Consider the following 22,268-nt stretch of genomic DNA (forward strand, 5'->3'; position numbering starts at 1 on the left):
TCTTCCTCATTTAAATCAAATGAGCAAGTGAGTGAGTGCTCTTGTTTGAAGGCTGGTTTCCTGAATGTGTCATGATACACTTCACTTGCATAAAGCAACAGCCTGTTATGCTGTTGGGCATTGAAAAGTGACTTAATTTTAAGTGGTTTAAGGGACTTGTTTTTCCTGCCATCGAGATGACATTACAATTTAAAAATGCCTTTTGGGTGAGTTGGTATGATACTACTAATCATTGCTATTTTTGATATTATATTTGACCGATACGTTTACAGCTTAAGCTGAGGTTGACTATACTGAGCTGTGAAGTCAATGTGCTAAACTGTATGTTCATTGGTGTTTTTGAAGTATTACTTTTCATATTCCTGTCTACATTTGATGAACGTATGCTTTTCATTTTTTCATCACTTCTTTAAACTTGTATGATTTAGACTTCTTTGTCGATTTGAACCTTATTGAACAGGAACTGGATTCTTGCTGTGATTAAAAAGTGATTTAGATTAAACAATTATTATAAAGAAACACTGTTTTTATCTTCACCATGTGCACATATTCTAACTTCTATCAAACCAAGTGTGTCACACAAACAAAGTTTCTCAAACGTCTTTTTAAAATGTTGTATGAAGGACAGAATGCATTCAGTACAGTAGTGGCAGTGCAATCGTTATCATGGTTTCCTGTTAAATCAGGCTATTTTCTATTTCTGGATTTTCATATTTGTACAGAGCACATCTGTGTGTGTGTGCAACAATGCAACAATGCATCAAACCAAACCTCAAAATATCAGTTAACAGCTGAATTAGAAACCCTCATATTGTTACGTATTAGGGTTGCAGTATTAGGAACTGTATAATCACTTAGAACAGTTAGTTCTAATTCTGTTATAGCGTCAGATTATGAAGTCATCTCCTTCCCTTTTCTTCATCCTGCTATCAGTATTCTTATGTGAAATGTAATAAAGTAAGAATAAGTAATGTTTTTATATGAGCTGGACCTTTTGGTACTTTTTCTATTTGGTTGGTTTCCATTCCAAACCACCCTCTAATGATTTCTATCTAGATACCACAATACATCTACATGGGAAAAGGCAAACAGTCTCTCTCAGAAAAAGCACTTGCATTTCAAAATATACAATTTCCCATATCACTAAACGTGTTTGTTATTTATGGATCTAGGCAGAGGACTTCATCAGCAATATTGGGTATGAGACTATTATTCAGAGGCTTACAGATGGGCGTCGGACATGCAAAGACATGGAGGAACTGTTGAAAATGAGGTAGGTTCATATATTTTTGGTAATTGCATAAGAATGTAGAAAGTGACCTCATTTGAACGTAGTCCAGCTTTGCTGTGGTTTTGTTTGTACAGGGCTAATGCAGAGGAGAGATATGGCAAGGAACTGGTCACCATCGCACGCAAAGCAGGGGGTTTATATGAGATCTGGTAGGAGTGTGTGTGTGTGTGTGTGTGTTGTATTTTTACCTTTGTGAGAACTTTTTTGATGATAATTCCATCCGAATGAGGACATTCTGACAAAGTTAGGGCATTTTGCCGATCCTCACTTTTTCAGACACTTGTTTGAAGCCTAACACTTGGTTTTAGTGTTCAAGGTTAGAATGAGGTTAAGGTTAGGGTTAGGGTGGAGGTTAGGCATTTAGTTGTGATGGTCGAAGTTAGGCTACGGGTCGAGGGAATACATTATGTCAGTGGGTAACCTCACAAAGATAGAAATACAAGTATGTCCGTGTGTGTATTTAAATATTAAAATTCTGCCAAAATCCATAGCTCACATTATGGCCCCGAACAATATATTTATTGTGCACTATTGGATATGCAGACAACATTTCAAAGTGTGAAAGTTTTCTAAGAATTTCTTGTGTGTGCTTTGTTTTCACAGCACTTTGAGAAAATCCTTTGATGAAATGAAAACACGTAAGGACAGGATACATTTCCTGTATTAGTTTTGCATTGTTTTAAGTATTTATACATATCCCAATCAACTCTTTTGAGTTTTTAGCCGTACATTTTGGTGTTCCTTAGAAATTGAGAACACAGGAAACTTGCACATTCAGCTTTCTGGACTTCTAAAGGAGGAGGTAAAGAGAATGGAGCAGTTCAGAGAGCGACAGAAAGAACAGAGAAAAAAGGTACCAGTGAAGAGTTACTTCATTCTTATTTGCATAGAGAGGAAGTCTAAAAAGAGAGAGGCCTCTGTTCGATAATGACTTTTTTTTTTTTTTTTAACATTGTCTTGTCCTTCATGTCACAGTTTGAAATCATCATGGAGAAGGTACAGAAGACTAAAGTCAACCTCTATAAGAAAACATTAGATGTGAGTTCAGTTCACAAGCTCCCTTTCAGTCATGGGATGTATATTACATTATGTCTTATGTTTCAGCTTGCAGCTTTGCGTAACATTTACACTGAAGTCCTTGAAAAATCAATAGTAATAAAGTAAAGTGGACTGGTATGAGTCATTAGTGAGCACCAACTTGATGCACTTACAAATGCATGATATCTTTTTCGCGGCTGAACTTGCACCCTTGCCCCCTAATATCCCCCCGCTTTCCTTCCTGCCTTTCCTGTCAGGGGTTCATAAAACGAAGTGCTGTAGTGCCAACGCATGGGTGTTTTAGTTTCACATGGTTTCTGTTCTGTTTCCTTCCCAGTCAAAAAAATCTTATGAGCAGCGCTGCAGAGAAGCAGATGAGGCAGAGCAACTGGCTGAGAAGATGGGTAACATCCCCACGACCACACCCAAACAAACTGAAAAGGTTAATCTGCGCTAAAGTATGGCACATTGATTTTCACTTCAAGAATGAAAATCCTTCCTGATCTTCCTGATCCCACAAAAAAATATTCTTCATTTTCAGATGAACAACAAAGCTAAACAGTCCAGAGAAGCTGCAGAGGAGGCTGGTAAGGACAAACAGAAAGTGACACTGGAAAGTGCACTGGCAGTGAAGATAGTTTAATTTAGGTAGCCACGATGGTTTACCGGAAACACTGTGGGGTAGTGGTTAAATTATCGTTCCTTTTTTAACTGAAGATTCCAGAAATAGGGTTAGATGTAGTGCATAAATCCACTGATATGTAAATGGTCCATTAAATATCAAACCTGTGTTATAAATGACCCTTATTTAACAATTCTTTCATTTGGCTTTAGAGAAACAGTACATGTCAAACACTGAACAGCTTGACAAGAGCCGTCAAGAATGGGAATCAACACACATTAACGCATGTGAGGTAAAGTTTGGAAATCGAAGCTCTACATTGTCTCTTACTGTATTTATCAAGTGAGGATTACACACTATAGCTTAATACATTTTAAAGTGTAGAGACTTAGACCAATACTGGCAATACCTGAGGCCTGTTTTGACAGTGAGCATGTGCAATATTTCCTATAAGCACAGTATAAAGTGAGTCATTATGCTACAGAAATGTTTCCGGCCAACAAAGTCTTCCTATATGTGATAACATCAACAAAACTCAGGGAACTTTATTCATCCTGTTGAGGTCAGTCGAGGGTTGCAGTGTGTAACACAGGATAACACACACATACAATAAACCAGAAAACAAAACATTACACGAAAGAAATGTAGAGTTGCTCAGTAGATGTACAGTGAATTAACTGTGCTTCAGTGTTTGTTAGACCTTTAACATTTCCAGTCACCCTGCTGTTTTGCAGATGTTTCAACAACAGGAAGAAGACCGCATCAGCATACTAAGGAATGCTTTGTGGGTACACTGTAACCATTTGTCAATGCAAAGTGTAAAAGATGATGAGGTGGGTGCAGCTGCTCCTACACATCTACACAGCTCAACTAGCACTGTACTATAATGTGAATTTACATTTCATTTTGGAAAAACTTTTCTTTCAGTGTTACGAGGATGTGAGAAAAACACTTGAAGACTGTGACATCATTATAGACAACAACTACTTTGTGGAGCTAAAGGAAACCGGCTCAGCCCCACCAGGTATGCACCTGCCCCGCAAGCTTCCTGATTTTCATTTGAATATGTTCTAAGTGGAACATTTTCATGTTATCATTCATCTGCAGCTAAATCATACAACTGTGAAGTTTTGTATCTTTGTAAACAGGCGACACATTGTGTTTAGCAGTCTATCACCACTGATGAGTTCTCTTTTTTTATTTACAGCTCCAATTGAATATGAAAATTACTACAAGAAGGCTTCTACAGCTGACAAAAATGGCAGTGCTGGATTCGTAGGAGGAGTAATGAAAAGGTCAGACTAAAACTATAAAAAGCACAGTTACCAAATGAATAATAAGATAATGATTAAATTATAACAAAGATTATTGCGTAACATTTTCTCCACTAAATATTTATTTGTGTACTTTTCACTAAGAGTCTTTCCACATTTGTAGGTTTTCAAATCTTCTGCAGGCGACCCAATGTGGTGGCTCCAAAATCAGCATAAATGAGCCAGTTGCACAACCTACTGGTATAGTATCAAAGTCATTCAAGTAACAATGTAATGTTCAAATCCTTGAAACACAAGTTTTGGAGCAACTATAAGTTACATATTGTAATTACTATAGTTTAGATGTCAAACTATCAACATCACTAGTAGAAAAACCAGTACTGATTGTCTAAAATCTTCCTAACTCCTCAGCAGGAACATCAGATGGAGTATATGCTTCTATTCCTGCAATTCTGGCGCCTCAGTTAAGCAGTGGTGAATACAAGGTCATTTATGACTATGCGGCACAGGTCAGTTTCTTGACTGTGATGAGTAACTCTCTATGTGGAATACTTTCAGATGCTGCAATTTTTTTTTTTTTAAATGAATAATCTGTTGACTGTCCTTTCTGGTCTTGTGTAGGGGACAGATGAGCTCTCTGTGTCCTCTGGAGATGTTGTAGTTGTTATAGATCAAGGTGAAGATGGTTGGTGGACTGTGCAAAGAAATGGAGTTACAGGATTGGTTCCAGGTTCTTACCTTGCCAAACAATGACTTTACCTGACAGCCATATGTCTACCAATGTTTCCTCCTGTAATATTTTGTAAAGGTATTGTCATTTCAAGTTAATTTATAGTTTGTTTTTTTATCTGCTATTCATACTTCTCTCTCAAATATAATTACTGGTAAGGCCCATATGTGTAGGATTTTAAAATGTCTGAATTTGGCACTCCCTAGTGGTAGCAATACATAAGACATGATAGTGGAAAATAAAGCATGCCAGCATACCCATGGATTTGACACTGTGACCCTGGGAATAAAAGGCTGACACCAATGCAATTATGCAACCCAAAGAAAAAAATACTACATATGGAATTTTAAGATAACATCAGCATGAGACCAGGTTGAAACTGTATTATTTATTGCTAAAGCACAAATTCATATTATTTTGCCATTGTTTGTGAAGTGCTTGCCACACAAACTAAAGCTCGAAGATATACTGATCTGTTGCACAAAGTCACGGCACTAAAGATATTCATACTGTGGTACTCTTGTATACTGTGGCCAGAATATTTCATTTCTGTTGACAGGTATATAACTTATATGGGTTTTAATTTTGTATGCATTGTCAATATAATTTTTAGCCTCTACTAATTAAGGAAACTATTTAGCATTTGATGAAACCGCATAACTTTTATTCTCATGATTCAGTAAATTGAGTGAATAATATTTTTAACATGGATTATAGGACCAGACCAGGGCAATTCAAACAAAGTACCTGAAAGACAGCCTGGTACTATTCTCGGCTCATATGGTTGAACAGTCTACTCTCTTTGGTTAAGGGTGTCTGGTTACTCTGCAGTGGGTGATGCATTGTTAACTCTGTCTATAAATTAATCAAGGCTGATTCCTTTTTACCACCATGTCTACAATGGTTGCAGTCACAAAAGGTTCCAGAAGCAGATACAAATAGTTCTATTAACATTAGTAACATCTAGTTTTAACATTATATCATAGACCTAGAACCACATTTGAAGGCTAGACATGAAGCTATGAAGCACACAGAATTAAATAGCCAGTCTGACTGAGTATGTGACCCTTTAAACTGCTCCCTAACAGGAAACACCTAAACTTTGACATTTTGGGACCAAGATGACTGGTTGTTCCATTGCTAACAGGCTGCTGAATATGGACTTTCTCTGAAGAAAATATTGTAAAACTAAAAATCTATTTCTTCTCTTTGTAAAAGTATGACATTTCACCAAACATTAAATAAGATATGACAATCATTCCATTTAAAACTTTCACCACACATTTTATTTACATTCTTAAGTCCTATCAGTACTACGGTACATATAGGCAAATCAAACTTTAAGCGACCATAAGTAGACTACTGAGACAAAAGAATCAAAAAACAGCTACAGAATAAAACCGTCCTTGGGTTAAGAATGCATTACTATTTGATATATCCAATATACTAAAAGTTTTGATTCCTAAAAGAAAAATTCCATAAGCAAAGGTCAGTTATGTTTCATGGCTTACACAATAAAACCTGCTGTGCCATTTTTTTGGGCTGTGAAATCCACCATTTCTTGACAGAATACTGCTGGTGAAAGGTGAGGTTTTAGTTAAAACTAAGCTATAACAGTAGTAGTATAGTAGTTTGCAGTAGCAATGGTAGTAGACTTACAGTGTAAAATTATACATTTTCATTCAAGTACATGACAGATTTAAATATAAAATATTTCAAAGCCATACACATAGTGCAAACTAATATATGAGGAAGTTACCCTGACCACATTATACATAACTAAAGTTTGAATTTGATAAGATAGAGGTCTTACCCTTTCATGCAATCCTCAAAGAAAAGCAACAGAATGCTTTCTACATGTTCTCATTGACCATTAAAGAATTTGGTCTTTAGCTTTCTTTGGGAGGGGTGGAAATTGTAAATACATATCGTTATAGTCTGGTTACTGTGCTAAGCCTAATGTGGTAATAGGTTATTTTAGTTAGAAATGTGTTCTTCCCTTATGCATGAGTGCCCCCTGTAATAAGAAGCTCGTAGGCAGGATCTTTGTTTTTGCGGCACAGCACAATACATGCACACAGCATCCCCAGCATCTAGGAGAAACAGACACTCTTCTTAGTAGCAGTTTGGTTTTTCAAATGTTTGTTCACAATGGCAATATGTGTCAGTTACAGCCACTCATACATGTCAAACCTTTGTGATGTGGAATTGCAGCTGTGTAATAGCTGCTACTTTGTATTGCTTCATGACTGCAGTAGTCGAACGGTAAATAAAGAGGTCAAATTCAATAAAACTGAGAAAACCATGTGGGAATGTGATGTATGTGTTGAGTTTTCAAAATCATTTTCAGTTAAGAAATGTTTCCTTCGCCTGAAAGAACTGGGAGCAAAATAACTAAACTAAACATAAGACAGCACAGAAAGGTTAAATCACAACTCATAAAACTGGTGATGGGACAGTATGTATGTGTTAATGAAAGTTAAATACCTGAATGGCAGCAAATGTCAGAGCAGTCCAGATTACATACATCATGATCTCCTTCAGTTTCTTCACAACAAGAGCCTCACAACCCTACACACAGACATAGAGAATATGTTTGGACATATGAAACCAGAAGATGTTTCAAAATAATACATCAAAATGTGAAAAATGTAGAGGTTGGTTACTTCTTGGTAAAGATCTTCAGGATGAGTGAGGGACCCTGTGCAGCTTCCAACATTTGTTTTGCAACAGCTGATGGGTACACTGTTGTTCTTGGACTCTTCATACCAGCGTGTATACTGCCAGTCTGAGTAATTGTGGATGCCACAGCAATGGAGCTGTGAACATCAAAACAGTGCAAGAGATTACTGAGTACTTTTAAGACACACAGAGGTGAAGGAACATACCACAGATTTCCATCCTTACCTGTCGCTGAACATAGTCGATGGCACGGCTCTGGGCGTTACTGTTGGTGCCGCTGTACTCATCATACACCTTCTTGATCGAACTATTAACTTCATCTTCAACCTGGTGACAGTTAAGAACGGTCAGACTACACATTTGGGAGATCTGCTGGGTGAAATATGAAACAAAAAAACATGTACTGTCTTGTAGTTGAGTTTCTTACCTTTGCCCTGTAAACATATCCAAGAACAACCACTGCCACTTCCGTCACAAAAACCAGCAAGAGAATGACGACAAACTGTGGATTGAATTTCAAGATTTGGCATAAACAGACTACAGACAGTTTGCGCACATGCACCTTCTTCTTATGTTAATTCACATTTTGCAGTATCTTTTCAAATAAATATGACAAATAACTATATGCCTACTGTTAGGTTGAAAACTATTTATAAGTATGAGCACTACTTTTCTGTGTCAGGCCAAAATTGCAAACTGGAATACTGACCGTTGTTAGTCCACAATAGCTCTCTCTCACTGTAGCACAGCATCCAATGAGCCCAATAATAAAAAGGAGTGCTCCAACTGCAATGATGATCACCGCTGGGATGAGAGTGTACACGTCTTCAAAGAAGTGATCATAGTCATCGTATGTAATAAAGACATAGGCTCCGATGTAACACAGAATGCCAGCAGCGGCCTGTGGGTGACAAACGCATCAAAATTTCATTCAAAACTATCCAGAGGAGGAAATCCACTGGAAACGCACAAAGAAAAACAACATGCTGTCGTTGCTTTTTGATGGTTACTGCTCAGTACAAATTTATGGTATTGTTTTATTACTTAGTATAGTATTACTACTATAAACTCATATATTCAAATTTTACTTTTACTTTTTATTTGTAAGCTGTAGTTATGACAACCATTAGTTGCATCAATCATAACAATCCCATATTCCAGTACATATAATACTTGCATGTGTACACATACTTAAATACACTTTATTGATAATACTTACATTTTCATTTGGGTGACAGCTTTTATGCATGACTTTTACTTATAAACTTGTAAATCATATTAAGATAAGAAAAACATCTTGCTCTGTGCTTTATTTGTCCCACAGGGAAACTGCATTGTTGCAACAGCAGAGTACAAGGTACACAGCAGAGTGCCAGAAGTAGCAAGATGTAAGACAAATACGAAATTAAAAGTGGAATAAAAACAATGAAGCTACAAAAACTATAGTGTGTACAATATGTGCCTATGGGTATGTACAGTATCTGGACATCAATGGATAAATAAATAAATACCAGGTAAAGTGACTACAGTATATTGCACTGATGGGATTTGCCTTATACTACAGTACTATACATGATTACAGCAGATGGGTGATAAACGTACATTGATATAAATACTTCAGCTACCACTGTTCATTTAACACCTGTGAGCTCTAAAAAACAAAACTCAAGTCTTTTATTTTCTATTAATGATCATTTTACACCAGAACTCTTCTCAAATACACCTTTAAACACCTGTACATTCGTGCACCTTCTTTATTTTCTTCTCTTCGTGTACACCCAGTCCTTCGACATAATGTCACTGTGTTGGGTTGTGCCGATTAACTTAATATGTGAAGGTTTAGCGTGGATTTTTTTGTTTTTTTGTTTAATAACATGTCCGTTCATTTTCACGTTTTGTGTGTTTGACATGAAGCGTGTGGAATAAAACATAAAGCCAGACAAGCTCACGGATCAAAGCTCAGCTGTATCGCTGAATCATACTCTTGTTGTTTGGTGCTTTAACGCCCCCCCTCCTCCTCTCGCTCCAAAAAAGTGTCGTTTCAGCAAGCGACACTGCCGCTTTTAGTCAGACAAAAAAAAAAGAAGTATTTTTTTTTTTTTTTTGCTCTAAAACGCGTTGCAAGTTGTTTCATATAACGTGCTTGTTACTGCGTAAACATTTAACCTAAAAAAATGCAGCGCTACGTTGTCAAACTAATCCCTCCCTGGTTAAACAAAGGTCGGCCGCTGCAGCTGACCGAGTACATCACTAAGCTAGCTGCTGCGCTGTGACGCACGTTTAAAACTGTTACAAACCTCCAAACTCACCCAGAATATCAGGTTCAGAAAGACCAGGACCGTCTTCGACGACGTGATCCCGCACTGTCCCATCTTCAATCCCGGGGATTTAACGCTGCTCGTGCTTTAAAAAAAAATAAAATAAAATAACGCAGATTTCTACTCAGACATGTCCCGGGAAGCTCCACCGCTCACACTACATATCCCGACACTCTGACACTGGATCTGCTTTTGCACCGGAGACTCAGCACCACCAGCGCAACCGGAATGACAACATACCCTCTGTAGACAAATACCACCCAGACATGTAATGATTATGTTAGGTATATTTTCTTTGACGAATTTACTTTTTTTAATTTTTTTTTTAAATTCTGTAGCCAGTTTGCTTTCTTTTGTAATCCAAGTAGCGACTTGTTAAATATAAAAACTACATGTTGTATTTAATCGTGCTTTTCTGACATCCAGTGGTGAAATATATAATTTGACTTAACTTTATTTTTTCTGTCATACATAAGATTTTGGACACTTTGGATGATCAGAGCGGGTGAATTATTGTTTACATGCCTACGAAAGTCATTCTGGTGTGACAAAAGAAAATTGGATTTAAGGTGATTTTTAAAAATGTAAATCAAACCCCTTCAGTCATCATTTAATAATCAATCTGGATTTTGGTGTAATTTAGATAATTTGCATAGAAGTACCCTAATCAGTGGCAATCCCTGCAAGTGTCACTGTGCTTGAATATGCAAAGAAGGTAAATGAAGTTATACTAATTAAATTGCATGAAAGAATGGAAAAGTGGCTTAAAGGATGTATTATTTATTTGAGGACAATGTAATTTAAGACAAGTCTCAAACACAGGATCGCTTTCAATATAAAGAAAGCCCACACACCAGTAGACAGATGCATTTAGGAATTATTTAGTTTGTACACAAAGTACAAATGCTAGCTTTTGAGATCTGATGAACAGATTTGATCATTTTCATTAACACCACAAGAAAGTGTGACACACATTTCATTATGACAGTGGTGTTTTTTAAATACCATACAGTATCATGCCTCGATTTGTGTGGAAAGGAATGTTTTTATGAGCAAATGATTTTGAGAAAGCTTGCACAGGTAAAATCACATGTTTATCTAGAACAACTACAGACAGTGTAACAGCCTTCTATTGCACAGCAGGGGAGAAGCTGAAATCAGCATGTGTGCCAAATATCTTGTCCCAGTGGCTGAAGTGTGGTGCAAAGTTGGTGTTGGGCTTCTGATGGTGCACGTCATGCTTGCTGGGCCCTCCATAGATGCCAAATGGTATCAGACGTGATGTGGACCAGGGGAAATCATAACCGCAGTGATCCTCTATTGAAACATAGACATGTAACACCATGAAAGCCCAGGTGGTTAGAAGGTGGCATCTCAGGATTATAGGATTTAGAGTGGTCCAAAAGCCAACTGTCACCAGCTCCCAGCCACCAAGACACTGAGTCGCAAGCGCAAAGGGAGATAAGTATTCATGATGGATGGCATGGAAGGTGACATACAGCCAGTGGATCCGATGATGGAGCAGGTGCCAGATGAAGTACTGAAAATCAAAGAGCAGGAGGTTTCCTAGCACTCCAACTATCAGCTCCAGCAGGGATGGAGCTTGGTCTGGCAGGTTCACAGGTGGCCTCCATGCCCACTGGGCCACTGATGCTGGGATCACAAAAAAGACATGGTTGTACAAGGTGACACCTGCACAGTGAAGCAGCATAGAGGCTGTTGGCCGACGGTTTGGCTGGATCTTGAATTGCTGGACCCATGCCCATCTATCTCCCATAACGTCACATACAAGAAAAGGAAGGCACAGGACAAAGTATGAAGAGACAGTCACAGCAATAGGGAAGAGAGGAGATCTCAAATAATCTCTGTAGTTGAGCCTCATGCTGTCCCACAATGGCTGCAGCAAAGAGTCATTTCTAAAGCATCTTATCCAAAAATATATGGTGGGCTCTGGAAGAAGCATCCTGAAGTAAAAAATTCAAGGTCACTGTCTTACATATAATGTCTGAGGAATATAGATGATCCAGTCAGAAAAAGCAGCTATAATAAAGGCTTTATCCCCTAAGCGTCTGATTGCGCTTTGCTCACAGTGTCGTATCAAGTGACAGCTGGGTGAAACAAATTATTCATACAACCTGGGGTAACTGGTAACATGTAGCCCAAAGTGGACATTGTTAAGTGGAAAAAATATAAAAGAACAATAATTACACACATATTTACTTTATTTAAATACATTTTACTGATTATGTTACTTTTATGTCACTAATAAGGCAGAACCTTTACTTGTAATGAAGTATTTTTTACACTGGTACTTTTATTTTACTAAAATTTCTGAGTACCGTTTTCTCAATTTTCTCTTCCCAAAGTCAATGAACCTCCCAAACTGCAGAGGGCAACAAAACAATCGACTATCCAACAGAGAACCTTTCTCCTGCCTTTAACTAAAACCTCCATAACCTGCACCCATGATAGTCTGGCCTGATGACATCACGGAACCAATTGTTACCCGTACCAACACGGAGCCTTTTGTCGCACGTAATGACGCAATGATACGTAACACTTAAGGTGGAGCCACTTGACAGAACGTTAACCGTTGAGCTAAAGCCACTTGAAAAGGTCTCTTAAAGCTTTTTTAACCATTTAGTTATAGTTTTATCGTTTTTCCGAATAACTACAGCTTCACCCGGACCCTTTGTGTGCATCTGAGGTAATGTCATATTCAAACAATATCTCATTGAATGTGAATGAAGTTCAACATTAGCGAGACTCTTGACAACAGTCAGGCTATGTAGTTAAACTTTAGCCTGCTAGCAGGTTAGCGTCAGGTAGATTGCTGGCGATAATGGTCGCTCTTATCATAATCCTAGGGTGGGTAATATTAAAGCAACATATCTAAATACCACAGAATTAAGATGGTAGCTACTTTAGACGACAGATGTGTTCCTGCTAGTCCAAATTTAACCAACAAAACTTTTTAATGGGTAACTCAGTCCTCATAGATATTTTCTAGACCATTTTAACGTGACGAGGAACAATAAAACAGGTTCAAGATAATGGGATAGGGATTTTACAGGAGGCAAATTGGATGTATATTGTTTTACTATATGGCCAAAGGTGTATGGGCACTTCTGTAGACATAGCTTTAGATATGTATTTTTTCATAGATTTGGATGTGTTACTAAAAGGAAATTGTAATGCAACACAATATATAAGAACTTCCAAGAAAAATGTACATGCAACCAGATTTAGCATTTTTCTTTGTTAAAAACTGTAAACCTCCTCTCCTTCAGGTCTCTACAAAGTCTTCAAATTAAGCAGACCGAGAAAGATAGTCAGTCCAGTAAAAACCCATATCTGTACAGAGGTCATAACATTTTAAGAGGTTTTACTAGTAGATGCTACTTTAGTTCAGGGGTCATGGGCCAAAACGTTTGGAAACTACCTTACACGACACTTTGGCAGGAGTTTGAAAAAGGTTCTTGTCTCATTCATTAGTAACAAAAAATGCAGTTACATTTTTATAATCTGTGATACTTTTTTTTTTTATTTTTTTCATAGTAACAATGGAGAATGGTGATGGAGAGAAGACATGTGAACCACAGTCAGCTCCTCATACACAGCAGCTGTGCCGCTTCTTCTCTCAAGGAAAACACTGCAATTTTGGGAAGAAATGTAAATTTTTACATGTAAGAGATGATGTCAGCACTCATGAGAAGAAAACAGTCAGGACACCCAGCCAGTCTGATGTCAAACCTCCAATCTCTGAGGGCCCTGATGTGGGGCCGCCTCTTCCCACTGATAACTCCAGGGTTGCCCCAGCAGCTGGGCGCCGTGTGTGTCGCTACTTTATCTCAGGCCACTGCACCATGGAGGACAGATGTCGCTTCTGGCATCCACCACAATTCCCCTCACTGGATGGCCTGTCTGTTCCTGGCAGTCACACAAGACCAGCTCAGAGGATGCCACCAGTACCCCGCCCCAACGCCCTCCAGGAGGTCAAGCTGTGTGACCTGACAGAGGACATCACCAAGAAGCTACGAGACACTGAGATCGCACAGTTGAAGAAGCGTTTTCCCAAAGACCATCTGATTATTCAGGAAAGAAGTGATGGCAAAGTTACTTATTACAGGGCAACTGTAGAGGCCACAGATCCAGACTGGGTAGATATTTGTCTTCTTTCTCCTCAAGAGCGAAAATCTACCACCATATAATTTTTATAATACAGCGCATTAACTTACCTAAGATAAAGAGAAGCTGTATTCACGTCATTCAGACACATATTCTGAAGCTTCTCTGTAGACATTAAACAATAGAACCTTTCCTACAGCATATTACAGCACTTGTTGTTAATGAGCACAGGAAAACACAGGATCTATATTAGGTATGCTGCACCACTGAGATTAGGTTAAACCTAATTGTTAAAGAAAATAGGGTGAAGCAGTAATTAATACTGTTTTAGCATATTTGAAGACAAGTAATTTGAAATGTATATTTGGTATGCCATTATTCCCTTATGGTGAATCTAAGCCACTGACCACAGTATAAGGGAAATTGCATTATGTGTTAAATACTGACGCTCTTCATTCTAACTTATAGCCATTTGATCTGAAAGAAATTGACATCATGGTGAGCTTCCCCGACAATTACCCACAAGAGGTAAAGACCATCATTAAAGATTCTGTGATATATTTAAGAAAACAGTTTCTCATGACTTTAATACATTTCCCTTAGATTTTCACTTTGGATATACCATTAGACCAGGAACTGCCAGAAGTAATGGCAAAGTAAGACGCTTTGCAGTTTGTTTTAATATTTAAAGATTTTGAGTGATTGGTGTTGACAGTAGTAGAAGTGATTTCTATAATTTGAATTCTAATAATTTTTGCCTCTCCAGACATGTAGAGCAAGCATCTTTGGAGTGGCTTAACGCCAAGCATGCAACCAATCAACTTCTAGGAAAGATAGAGCTGCTCTTCCGGCCTTTTCTTCGCTGGCTAGACCGCAGTTTGGAGAGACTTTTCACTGAAGGAGCCAGACAGGTGGGACTGCAATTTGCTTAAACACAAAATGGTTACGAGTGTGTCTTTCCTTTTCAATTTACTGGCCTTTAAATAAATGCTTTAAAGGTTTTCTCTTCTTTTTGCAGTTGAAAAAAGACATTGATTTAGAAAAGGCTGGACTGCAGTTTATAACATACCAGGAGCTCCAGGTAACAGTGTGTGAAAAATCAGATACTGCTGATGCTGCAGATGCAGGTGAGGATGCCAGTAATGAGGGAAAACCGGTAGAGACAGAAGTTGAGAAGTCAGAGCAGCCGGAGGATCCTGGTAATGAGGGGCAGCAGGAGGAAGCAAGTCAGCTGGTTGAGAATATTAAGATCAGTGATCCTCGTAGAGGCACAGAGGTGAAGCTGCTGGGACTGACGTTGGGAGAGAACACAGCCACAGTCTTCACCCAACAGATTACGGTTTGTCTTCAGTGCAACAGGTAAGAAAAAAGAACAAAAGAGAACTGAATCAAATATGAAAGTTTGTTTTATTAAAGTAAGATCCAACCCTCTGTTTTAAGTCTGGTTGAATGTGTGCTGTCTGCAGGTGTAAGGTAACCGCAGACCTGACACTCACTGGAAAGGCACCATGCACAGCCCAGTGTGAAAAGTGTAGTGCAAGCATCAATGCTGCATTTAGACCCTGCATGCTCCACCATTACTGTGATGTCTTGGGATACCTAGACCTTCACAACGCTGCACCTGTTGACCTTGTGCTTCAGGACTGTGAGCTCATCGTGGGTTGCCTCACCTGCTCCCAGGAGGGCCCTATGCAGGTGATGAAATATATCCTAATGCTAAACATCAGTTGTGTGTGAAAGTCACTATTGTGAAATGTCATACAACTATGTATTGGTGTGCTCTGACCTTCTCTGTAATATTTTTTTGCCTTTATTTTTCACTAGAGCATTTCCTATGGACAAACAACAGAGTTTAATTGTGAACACTGCCACAGCAAACTCAGTATCTGTGTTGAGAGTACAAAATTCCAGTATATTCAGCCACGTGTCAACAAAACAGGTCAGTACCTTCCTACATTTCTTATAAAAGGAATCAATAGGGTTTTATGATCATACAGTATAAATTGCTACCGTTGGTTCATTGACCAATGTTACTTCAAATCATTCTTTTAAAACTCCAAAGTGCATGAAAACCTCATACATATACAGATTCAAATATGTTTAGTTAGCTAAACAAATCAGAAAAGCTGTTATAATGTGATTCCACCTCACCTTTGTGTAGGTTCAACTGCTGTTAATTATAAGACAATAAGAGACCCAGCTGTACAAAAGGGAAAGCCCCTGCCTGAAAAAGGAACATGCAAACATTTCAAACAGAGCCATCGCTGGCTAAGGTATCATCCTCACTGTGTCCTATCTCATTTCACGTCTGTATTTAAACGCTTTGAGAAATACCTGGAGAAGCCAGCGAAAGATTTGTACCCATGTTCTTAGGTTTCCCTGCTGTGGCCGGGCTTATCCCTGTGACGTATGCCATGATGAGGACCAGGACCACCCCATGGAACTCGCCACGAGGATGATCTGTGGCTACTGTGCCAAAGAACAGGTGAGTTATAGATGAAACATGACATTACATTTTAGGCTTTGGGCTTCTAGGCTGGCATACAGTGAGTTCACTGAAGTGAATAAGTCTCACGTCCTAGATCATCATTGTTCAATGTAGCACTAGCAACAAGCACAGTCATAACACAGCATGACTGAGCTAATAACACACAGTTTCTAATCTTTCGTCTCTTTATTCCAGTTATCTTAAACATTTATACATAATGGCAGATAATTCCAAATTCTTCACTACTTTTTTGCCAATGTATTGGAGATCTTCACAGGCCTGTTCGTTGTTCATGTCAAGTGCTGCATATAGACTTTAGTAAAGTGTAGTATTAGAATTTTAAATTAGTTTTCTTGTTCATTGTGTTCATTTACTATTAAAAATAGTAATGTTGGTTAAAAAGACTTAGATTTTGCCCCTGAAATGTGAACGTTTTAAAATGTAATCATCCATATGTTTGTTGTTGCAGCCGTACGGCAATGGAAAGCCTTGCATCAGCTGTGGAAGCATGATGACAAGAGGCACACGCACCAGCCACTGGGAAGGAGGATTGGGCTGTAGAAATAAAGTAAAAATGAGCAGGTACATTGACCTAAAGAAGCTCAATCATCATCTTCTCAGTTTTCTCTTTTTTTTTTTTTTTTTTTTTTGTGATTACATGGCTAAGTTTGCTTTTCCATTTCTTTTCAGAAATGATCGACAGAAATATTCCAACATTAACAAAACGGTTTCTAAGAAGGCAGCCAGTGAAAAGAAGCAATAAGTGAAGAAAAGCAATGTTGCATTAGTAGACATTATGCTACATCAACCATAATTTCAATGAAATTGATTATTTCCCCAATAAATCATGGTATAATGATCATTCAATGTAAGGTCCATAAATGATGTAATCTAATATTTAAAGTCTGAAGTCTTAAGATGAATTGAATTGCAGGACTGTACTCTTGAATCTTTTTAAAAACTGTTTGTGTACACCTCCAATTTAACAATCAAAATGATTACATGTAATAGACAGTGAATAAAGGAATGTTTGAGCAAATGAGACTCCTAATAAAGAGCATAATGTTAAGATGATATAATTCTGTGGGGAAAGTAAAATCTATTCTCAAATCTGTTCTATTTTCACTACCCTGCTTGCATGCAACAATAAATGACCTTGTACTGGTGTGTCTCAAGCATATCACTGTTTGAATGCATATTCTTGAATGCTTCTGTTAATCTCGTGAAGTTGTTTGTTGACATTTACCTGCCAATCTCTTCTGATATACAGACAGGCCTGCCCACAGCAGTTTTTAGTGGTGCTACACCAAGCTGTTGAACACCAGTCTGGGACTTGTTTGTCTCTTCTGTCATCTTTTTTGTCACACTCACTTTTTCTAGGTATTTCTTTTGCTGTACTGGCTCTCTTGGAAGAAAAAGTGCCTTTATTTTATTGGCTACAAGATCCAAGTAGACAGGCAGCTATCCCAAATGATTAATAGTTTTATGATAATGCTGTATAACCATATCATTTTTGAGCTTTCAAATACAATAATATAATCACAGGTCTTACGCCAACAGGAGTTGGCAGTATGTTTAGGCAAGAATTTATCTTAACAAAATGCATCTTTGTGAATACTATGTACAGTGACCCATATCAAAAGCTTGATTGTGCAATTAGTACTTCAGTTTTTAAACCAAGAGGTGCTTATCAGTAAATGTTGGGCTGACTGCATAGACAAAAAGAACATCCTGTAACTACCTAGAGGAGAACAACTGCCCCCACACACCATTCCCATAAAACAAGGGTGTGAAGCTTTTGGTATAAAAGAGTGTATGTCCAGTCTGCGCGTCAGTCTGCTCAATCCTTTCAGCTAAAATACTTTCCAAAACAAGGGCCACTTATCTGAGCAGCTCAATTTGCAAAGGCCAAACCACAGAAAGTTTGTAAACGGGACTAAAACAGCTAATGGCACACAAATGGGCAGTAAATATTTAAATAGATTTATTTGTCACAGAAAATAAAAAACTTAATTCTTTAAAATTTCAATGAAGACTCTTATTTAAATACTGCACAAACATGTTTGTTATTTGTCCTGTGTTCTCCGTTGGGTGCATCTTGGTGTAGCTGATGAACTGGCGGCGTAATTTCCGCAGCTCTGCCATGTTGATGCTCCTGGTGAGTTCAATGTTTAACATTTGGTTAAGGACTTTTGAGTACAAGCCTTTCTGTCTGTAAACTATTCTCACATGAAGACGAAAAATGTATTTTGGATTTATTTATTTATTTACAGCATAGTTGAACTGACCAAAGTATCAGAAACTCACAACGTCACACGTCAAACTTCAAATGCTACTGACGTCATTTCAAAATCAAATTATGCTCCTGATATGAAAGGTTGAACCTAATGCACTTTCAAGTTGGTTTCTGCTTGGACCGACACATTCAAAAGAAGAAAATCAAAGTAGTTGCTTCGAAGAAGGTGTGGCACAGCTGTCAATATTCACTAAATCCACTAATCTATTTAATTTGGTTTCTCTCTACCGTACGTATCTCAGTTTGTTATTACAGGCAAGACCTTTAACAGTGATTGGCTGCTCTGCCTTTCATTGAAGCCCTTTGATAGACATGCATTCATCAACCTTTCCCTTCCAACAATTAATTTGATACAGACTATTTTGCCTCCCACTGGTGAGGGAGTATGACTTCTCTTAGGAGAAGGGCAATAAAAATGAGTCCCAGAAACTGAGTTAACAGTGGTAATGCAGAACAGTCATTAGCTGTGTCAGTGTTTCTACAAAAACTGCCAGGGAAGCTTATTTCTCCAATATTTTTCTTCAAAGAACTTGCATAACCCAACAAAACTACTGGATATCTTATTGCTGCCACTAAAAAATCCCTCACCTTCTTCAGTGTGGGAGTCAACAATATTAAATGTCAAATTGTACCTCAAATTGTGAGTGAATGCCCCGTTCTTTGTTCTCTGTCAAATATGAGTTGTTTTCTATTACCTGGAAATCGAGCACCAAACAAATTTGCACACATGAAAACAGATGTACTGAAATCTGTTCAATGTAAAAAATAGTCTTTAAAATAAATTGCATATAAAAAGGATATCTTTTCTGTAGCTCCTGGAACTGAAACGAGATCCCCAGGAACACTTGTCTTCTGCGCGTTAAAAACTGCCTAAAAATTATGAATAATAATATCAGAGAAAGCAAAGCAGATATTATCTCAGGCCACTAAAATAGCTATGCTCAATAACAAATCAAGGGAGCAGAGCAGGTGCTTTCTTATCGAGTAACAGCAACTAGCAGACATGGGACATCAAAGACACAGCAGAAGATAAAGTAGTGGATGTAACACATTAGGACTACAAACTGAAACTTCTATAGGACATTTCCTCTCTACTAATTGTTATTGGACAATATGTTGTCACTCACTCTGAGTGAAACAATTCATACAGCGACCAGCAAAAACAATATACACTGTGTCACTTGATGTATCCTGAACTGTGATTACTCTATAAGGTATGGCGTAAGTCTGAGTTTGAAGTAGAAATGGCATAAGTTGGGGTATGACTGTACTGTCAGGAAAACTCTAAATTGTGACAGATAAATGTACCGATAATAGGAAAAAAAAAAAAAACAGATGAAAACATACCATTAACACATCTTGTGTGATCTTGTCCAACTCATACAAGAAGTTTGCGGACGACAGTGGCTGCTGCAGAGAAGTACAAGAACCTATTACAATCAGACAGTCAAAAATGTAGAATAACAGTGTGTGCATATAGAGGTATTAAGTCTGTATGTAAAAAAATAAAGCATGTGTATGTCCCTTACACTCTGAGTAGACTGGTTGGGTGGGGGTGCTTTTCTTTTGAAAAGTGCATCTGAAATGGCTTCAAATGGAAGTGTGTCATCTTTCAGGATGGTGAAGAGAGGGCTGTCCCAACGGTTTCTTGAGTCTGGAGCTTCAAATCTCAGAACTAACGCATCAAAGCTACAAAAGACAAAATGGACAAAATAATATTAATAATTGTTATTATAACTTCTGACATAAAGGTGGGCTATTCCTAAACCCTAAGTCAGTCTTATCACAGATAAGCACCCATACTGTGAGTGCAGTAGCTTCTCACTCACATGTCCTGGGTGTATTGCTCAGCAGCATCTCTGCTGCTGTTCCACGATGAGCTCTGTTCATCTGACGTCAAACAGTATACCTTCACCAAAAGAAAGCATATGATTTTGATTTGCACGGTTAAGGTAAATCATTTTCATTCAGACAGCCCACTGCAACCTCTAATTTCTCTAGTACACTTACCAGGCAGTGGGGTGTCTGTGCATGTTTGATGAGACAAAACAGTTCATAGCGGTAGCCTGTAAGGTATTTTAAAGGGTAAAATCATAAATTTTAAAAAGTGTTTCAATAAAGAATCTGCACAGCATGTTATTAGTAACAGTTTACCTTTGATGTAATTTAATGAATCCAAAATTACAATGTCATCCTTGTTCACTTTCCTAAACAACAAAGAAAGAAACATTACAAGGACAGTGACAGAACATCAATGTTGGATCTAAATGGAAAAACTGATGAAACCCACCTCTCTACTTCAGCTTTCAGAGCCGCTCTGACATTTTTTTCTTTTTGGGAGTCTGAAACATATCCAACAAGTTACTGCCAAAATGTGCCAAATCCAAAGTCACTTGACTTGAGCAAAGAATAAGGTGTTATTTTTTTTTAGTCACAGAACAATTAGACTATTTTTCAGCCTGTCTGAGTAGAAGTATCATACTGTGGGGCGAGATTGTGGATAACACACTTACCTTTAAGTAGAAATTAGAAAGTGGTAATTAAATTTCTATAAATATTTTTTATAAGTTGACAATATGTTCAATAGATGAATTGAATTTTGAATTATTTCATGCTCCAGAGAAAAGAGAAAGAGAACATCGACTATAATAAAACTGGTGAGTGGTACATCCTAACAGGGAGTCTTAATCATGGCGCAGCTATGCCAAACTCCATTTAAAATACTATTAATTTAAGGCTACCCAATTCCTTCCTTAACACACAAGCTTCTAATGATACACTAATTAATTTTCAGTATACAGAGTTTTATGTCGGCGATACAATTACAAGCCTGTTATAAATACAGGATAGTTTTAGCGTATCCCTCATATTATTTCACCAGGTAAGTTAGCCTGAGCTCACAGCAAAGGTAAGTTAGCCAACCACCCGGTAGCGTTACTGCGGTTTATTGCTTTAAAAAAAACACAATTTGGCGGAAGGTAACATAAATAAATACGATGTTTGACTGTTCACCAAACTTAGCAGATACAAACACACACTAACTAAACGAGGTTAGACGTGGTTAGCTTAACTTGCCTGCGTAAACACAGTTTTTCTCAACGCCCAGAGTTCTGTCCCCCACAACATGGACATTTCGCTGAGTGTTTTGTTCAAAATACGCCTTCAGCTCTTCTGCCCTCCGCGTTTTACCACTACAGGGGTAACCACTCATCACTATCAGAGGCATACTGTGTGTTTGCACATCAACCTGCCTCAGATGTGATGAAAAGCCTGTTGCCACTTTCACCCGGATGTGATAACAAAAACTAATTTTAAACAGGCCAACAGGGGGCGACAAAAACTTATTAGAAATTATCTGGAAGCACCAATTTGGCAATTTCTTTCTTTTTTTTTTTTAACAG

General features: G+C 38.0%; 5 protein-coding genes across 8 annotated transcripts; 2 read left to right on the forward strand and 3 right to left on the reverse strand.

Moving 5' to 3' along the window:
- Window positions 1-32: 32 nt before the first annotated feature.
- pstpip1a (proline-serine-threonine phosphatase interacting protein 1a) lies at window positions 33-7,277 on the forward strand. Of its 3 annotated transcripts, XM_026312512.2 has the most exons (15): window positions 33-206; window positions 1,173-1,273; window positions 1,366-1,440; window positions 1,895-1,929; window positions 2,038-2,144; window positions 2,267-2,329; window positions 2,667-2,771; window positions 2,871-2,916; window positions 3,164-3,243; window positions 3,686-3,784; window positions 3,879-3,975; window positions 4,159-4,246; window positions 4,389-4,465; window positions 4,637-4,734; window positions 4,847-7,277. In XM_026312512.2, exons 1-15 carry the CDS (start codon window positions 177-179, stop codon window positions 4,976-4,978), a joined length of 1,233 nt encoding a protein of 410 aa, XP_026168297.1. In that variant the 5' UTR covers window positions 33-176; the 3' UTR covers window positions 4,979-7,277. The 3 variants fall into 3 exon arrangements, with proteins under 3 accessions (XP_026168297.1, XP_026168298.1, XP_026168299.1); XM_026312513.2 differs by lacking the exon at window positions 1,366-1,440; XM_026312514.2 differs by lacking the exons at window positions 33-206; window positions 1,173-1,273 and having other exon boundaries at window positions 1,368-1,448.
- tspan3a (tetraspanin 3a) lies at window positions 6,219-10,146 on the reverse strand. The gene is made up of 7 exons (XM_026312519.2): window positions 9,947-10,146; window positions 8,347-8,538; window positions 8,065-8,139; window positions 7,863-7,964; window positions 7,622-7,774; window positions 7,443-7,526; window positions 6,219-7,048 (listed from the first exon to the last, which is right to left on the reverse strand). Exons 1-7 carry the CDS (start codon window positions 10,007-10,009, stop codon window positions 6,956-6,958), a joined length of 762 nt encoding a protein of 253 aa, XP_026168304.1. The 5' UTR covers window positions 10,010-10,146; the 3' UTR covers window positions 6,219-6,955.
- A 938-nt stretch (window positions 10,147-11,084) lies between these two features.
- LOC113132812 (cholesterol 25-hydroxylase-like protein 1, member 2) lies at window positions 11,085-11,918 on the reverse strand. Its single transcript, XM_026311156.1, has one exon. The coding sequence runs from the start codon at window positions 11,916-11,918 to the stop codon at window positions 11,085-11,087; it is 834 nt and encodes a 277-aa protein (XP_026166941.1).
- Window positions 11,919-12,520: 602 nt separating this feature from the next.
- Window positions 12,521-17,751, forward strand: LOC113133286 (uncharacterized). The gene is made up of 12 exons (XM_026311993.1): window positions 12,521-12,662; window positions 13,514-14,115; window positions 14,552-14,611; window positions 14,687-14,739; window positions 14,850-14,994; window positions 15,102-15,442; window positions 15,550-15,778; window positions 15,908-16,022; window positions 16,245-16,356; window positions 16,457-16,568; window positions 17,041-17,153; window positions 17,262-17,751. Exons 2-12 carry the CDS (start codon window positions 13,519-13,521, stop codon window positions 17,332-17,334), a joined length of 1,950 nt encoding a protein of 649 aa, XP_026167778.1. The 5' UTR covers window positions 12,521-12,662; window positions 13,514-13,518; the 3' UTR covers window positions 17,335-17,751.
- A 783-nt stretch (window positions 17,752-18,534) lies between these two features.
- On the reverse strand, window positions 18,535-22,151 carry kti12 (KTI12 chromatin associated homolog). Of its 2 annotated transcripts, none has more exons than XM_026311996.1 (9): window positions 21,943-22,151; window positions 21,158-21,209; window positions 21,022-21,074; window positions 20,878-20,933; window positions 20,697-20,776; window positions 20,397-20,556; window positions 20,215-20,274; window positions 19,669-19,737; window positions 18,535-18,740 (listed from the first exon to the last, which is right to left on the reverse strand). In XM_026311996.1, exons 1-9 carry the CDS (start codon window positions 22,091-22,093, stop codon window positions 18,597-18,599), a joined length of 825 nt encoding a protein of 274 aa, XP_026167781.1. In that variant the 5' UTR covers window positions 22,094-22,151; the 3' UTR covers window positions 18,535-18,596. The 2 variants fall into 2 exon arrangements, with proteins under 2 accessions (XP_026167781.1, XP_026167779.1); XM_026311994.1 differs by having other exon boundaries at window positions 20,215-20,277.
- Window positions 22,152-22,268: the final 117 nt, after the last annotated feature.

Source organism: Mastacembelus armatus, chromosome 6 (assembly GCF_900324485.2).
Source record: "Mastacembelus armatus chromosome 6, fMasArm1.2, whole genome shotgun sequence".
In the NCBI taxonomy this organism is placed as follows: domain Eukaryota; kingdom Metazoa; phylum Chordata; class Actinopteri; order Synbranchiformes; family Mastacembelidae; genus Mastacembelus; species Mastacembelus armatus.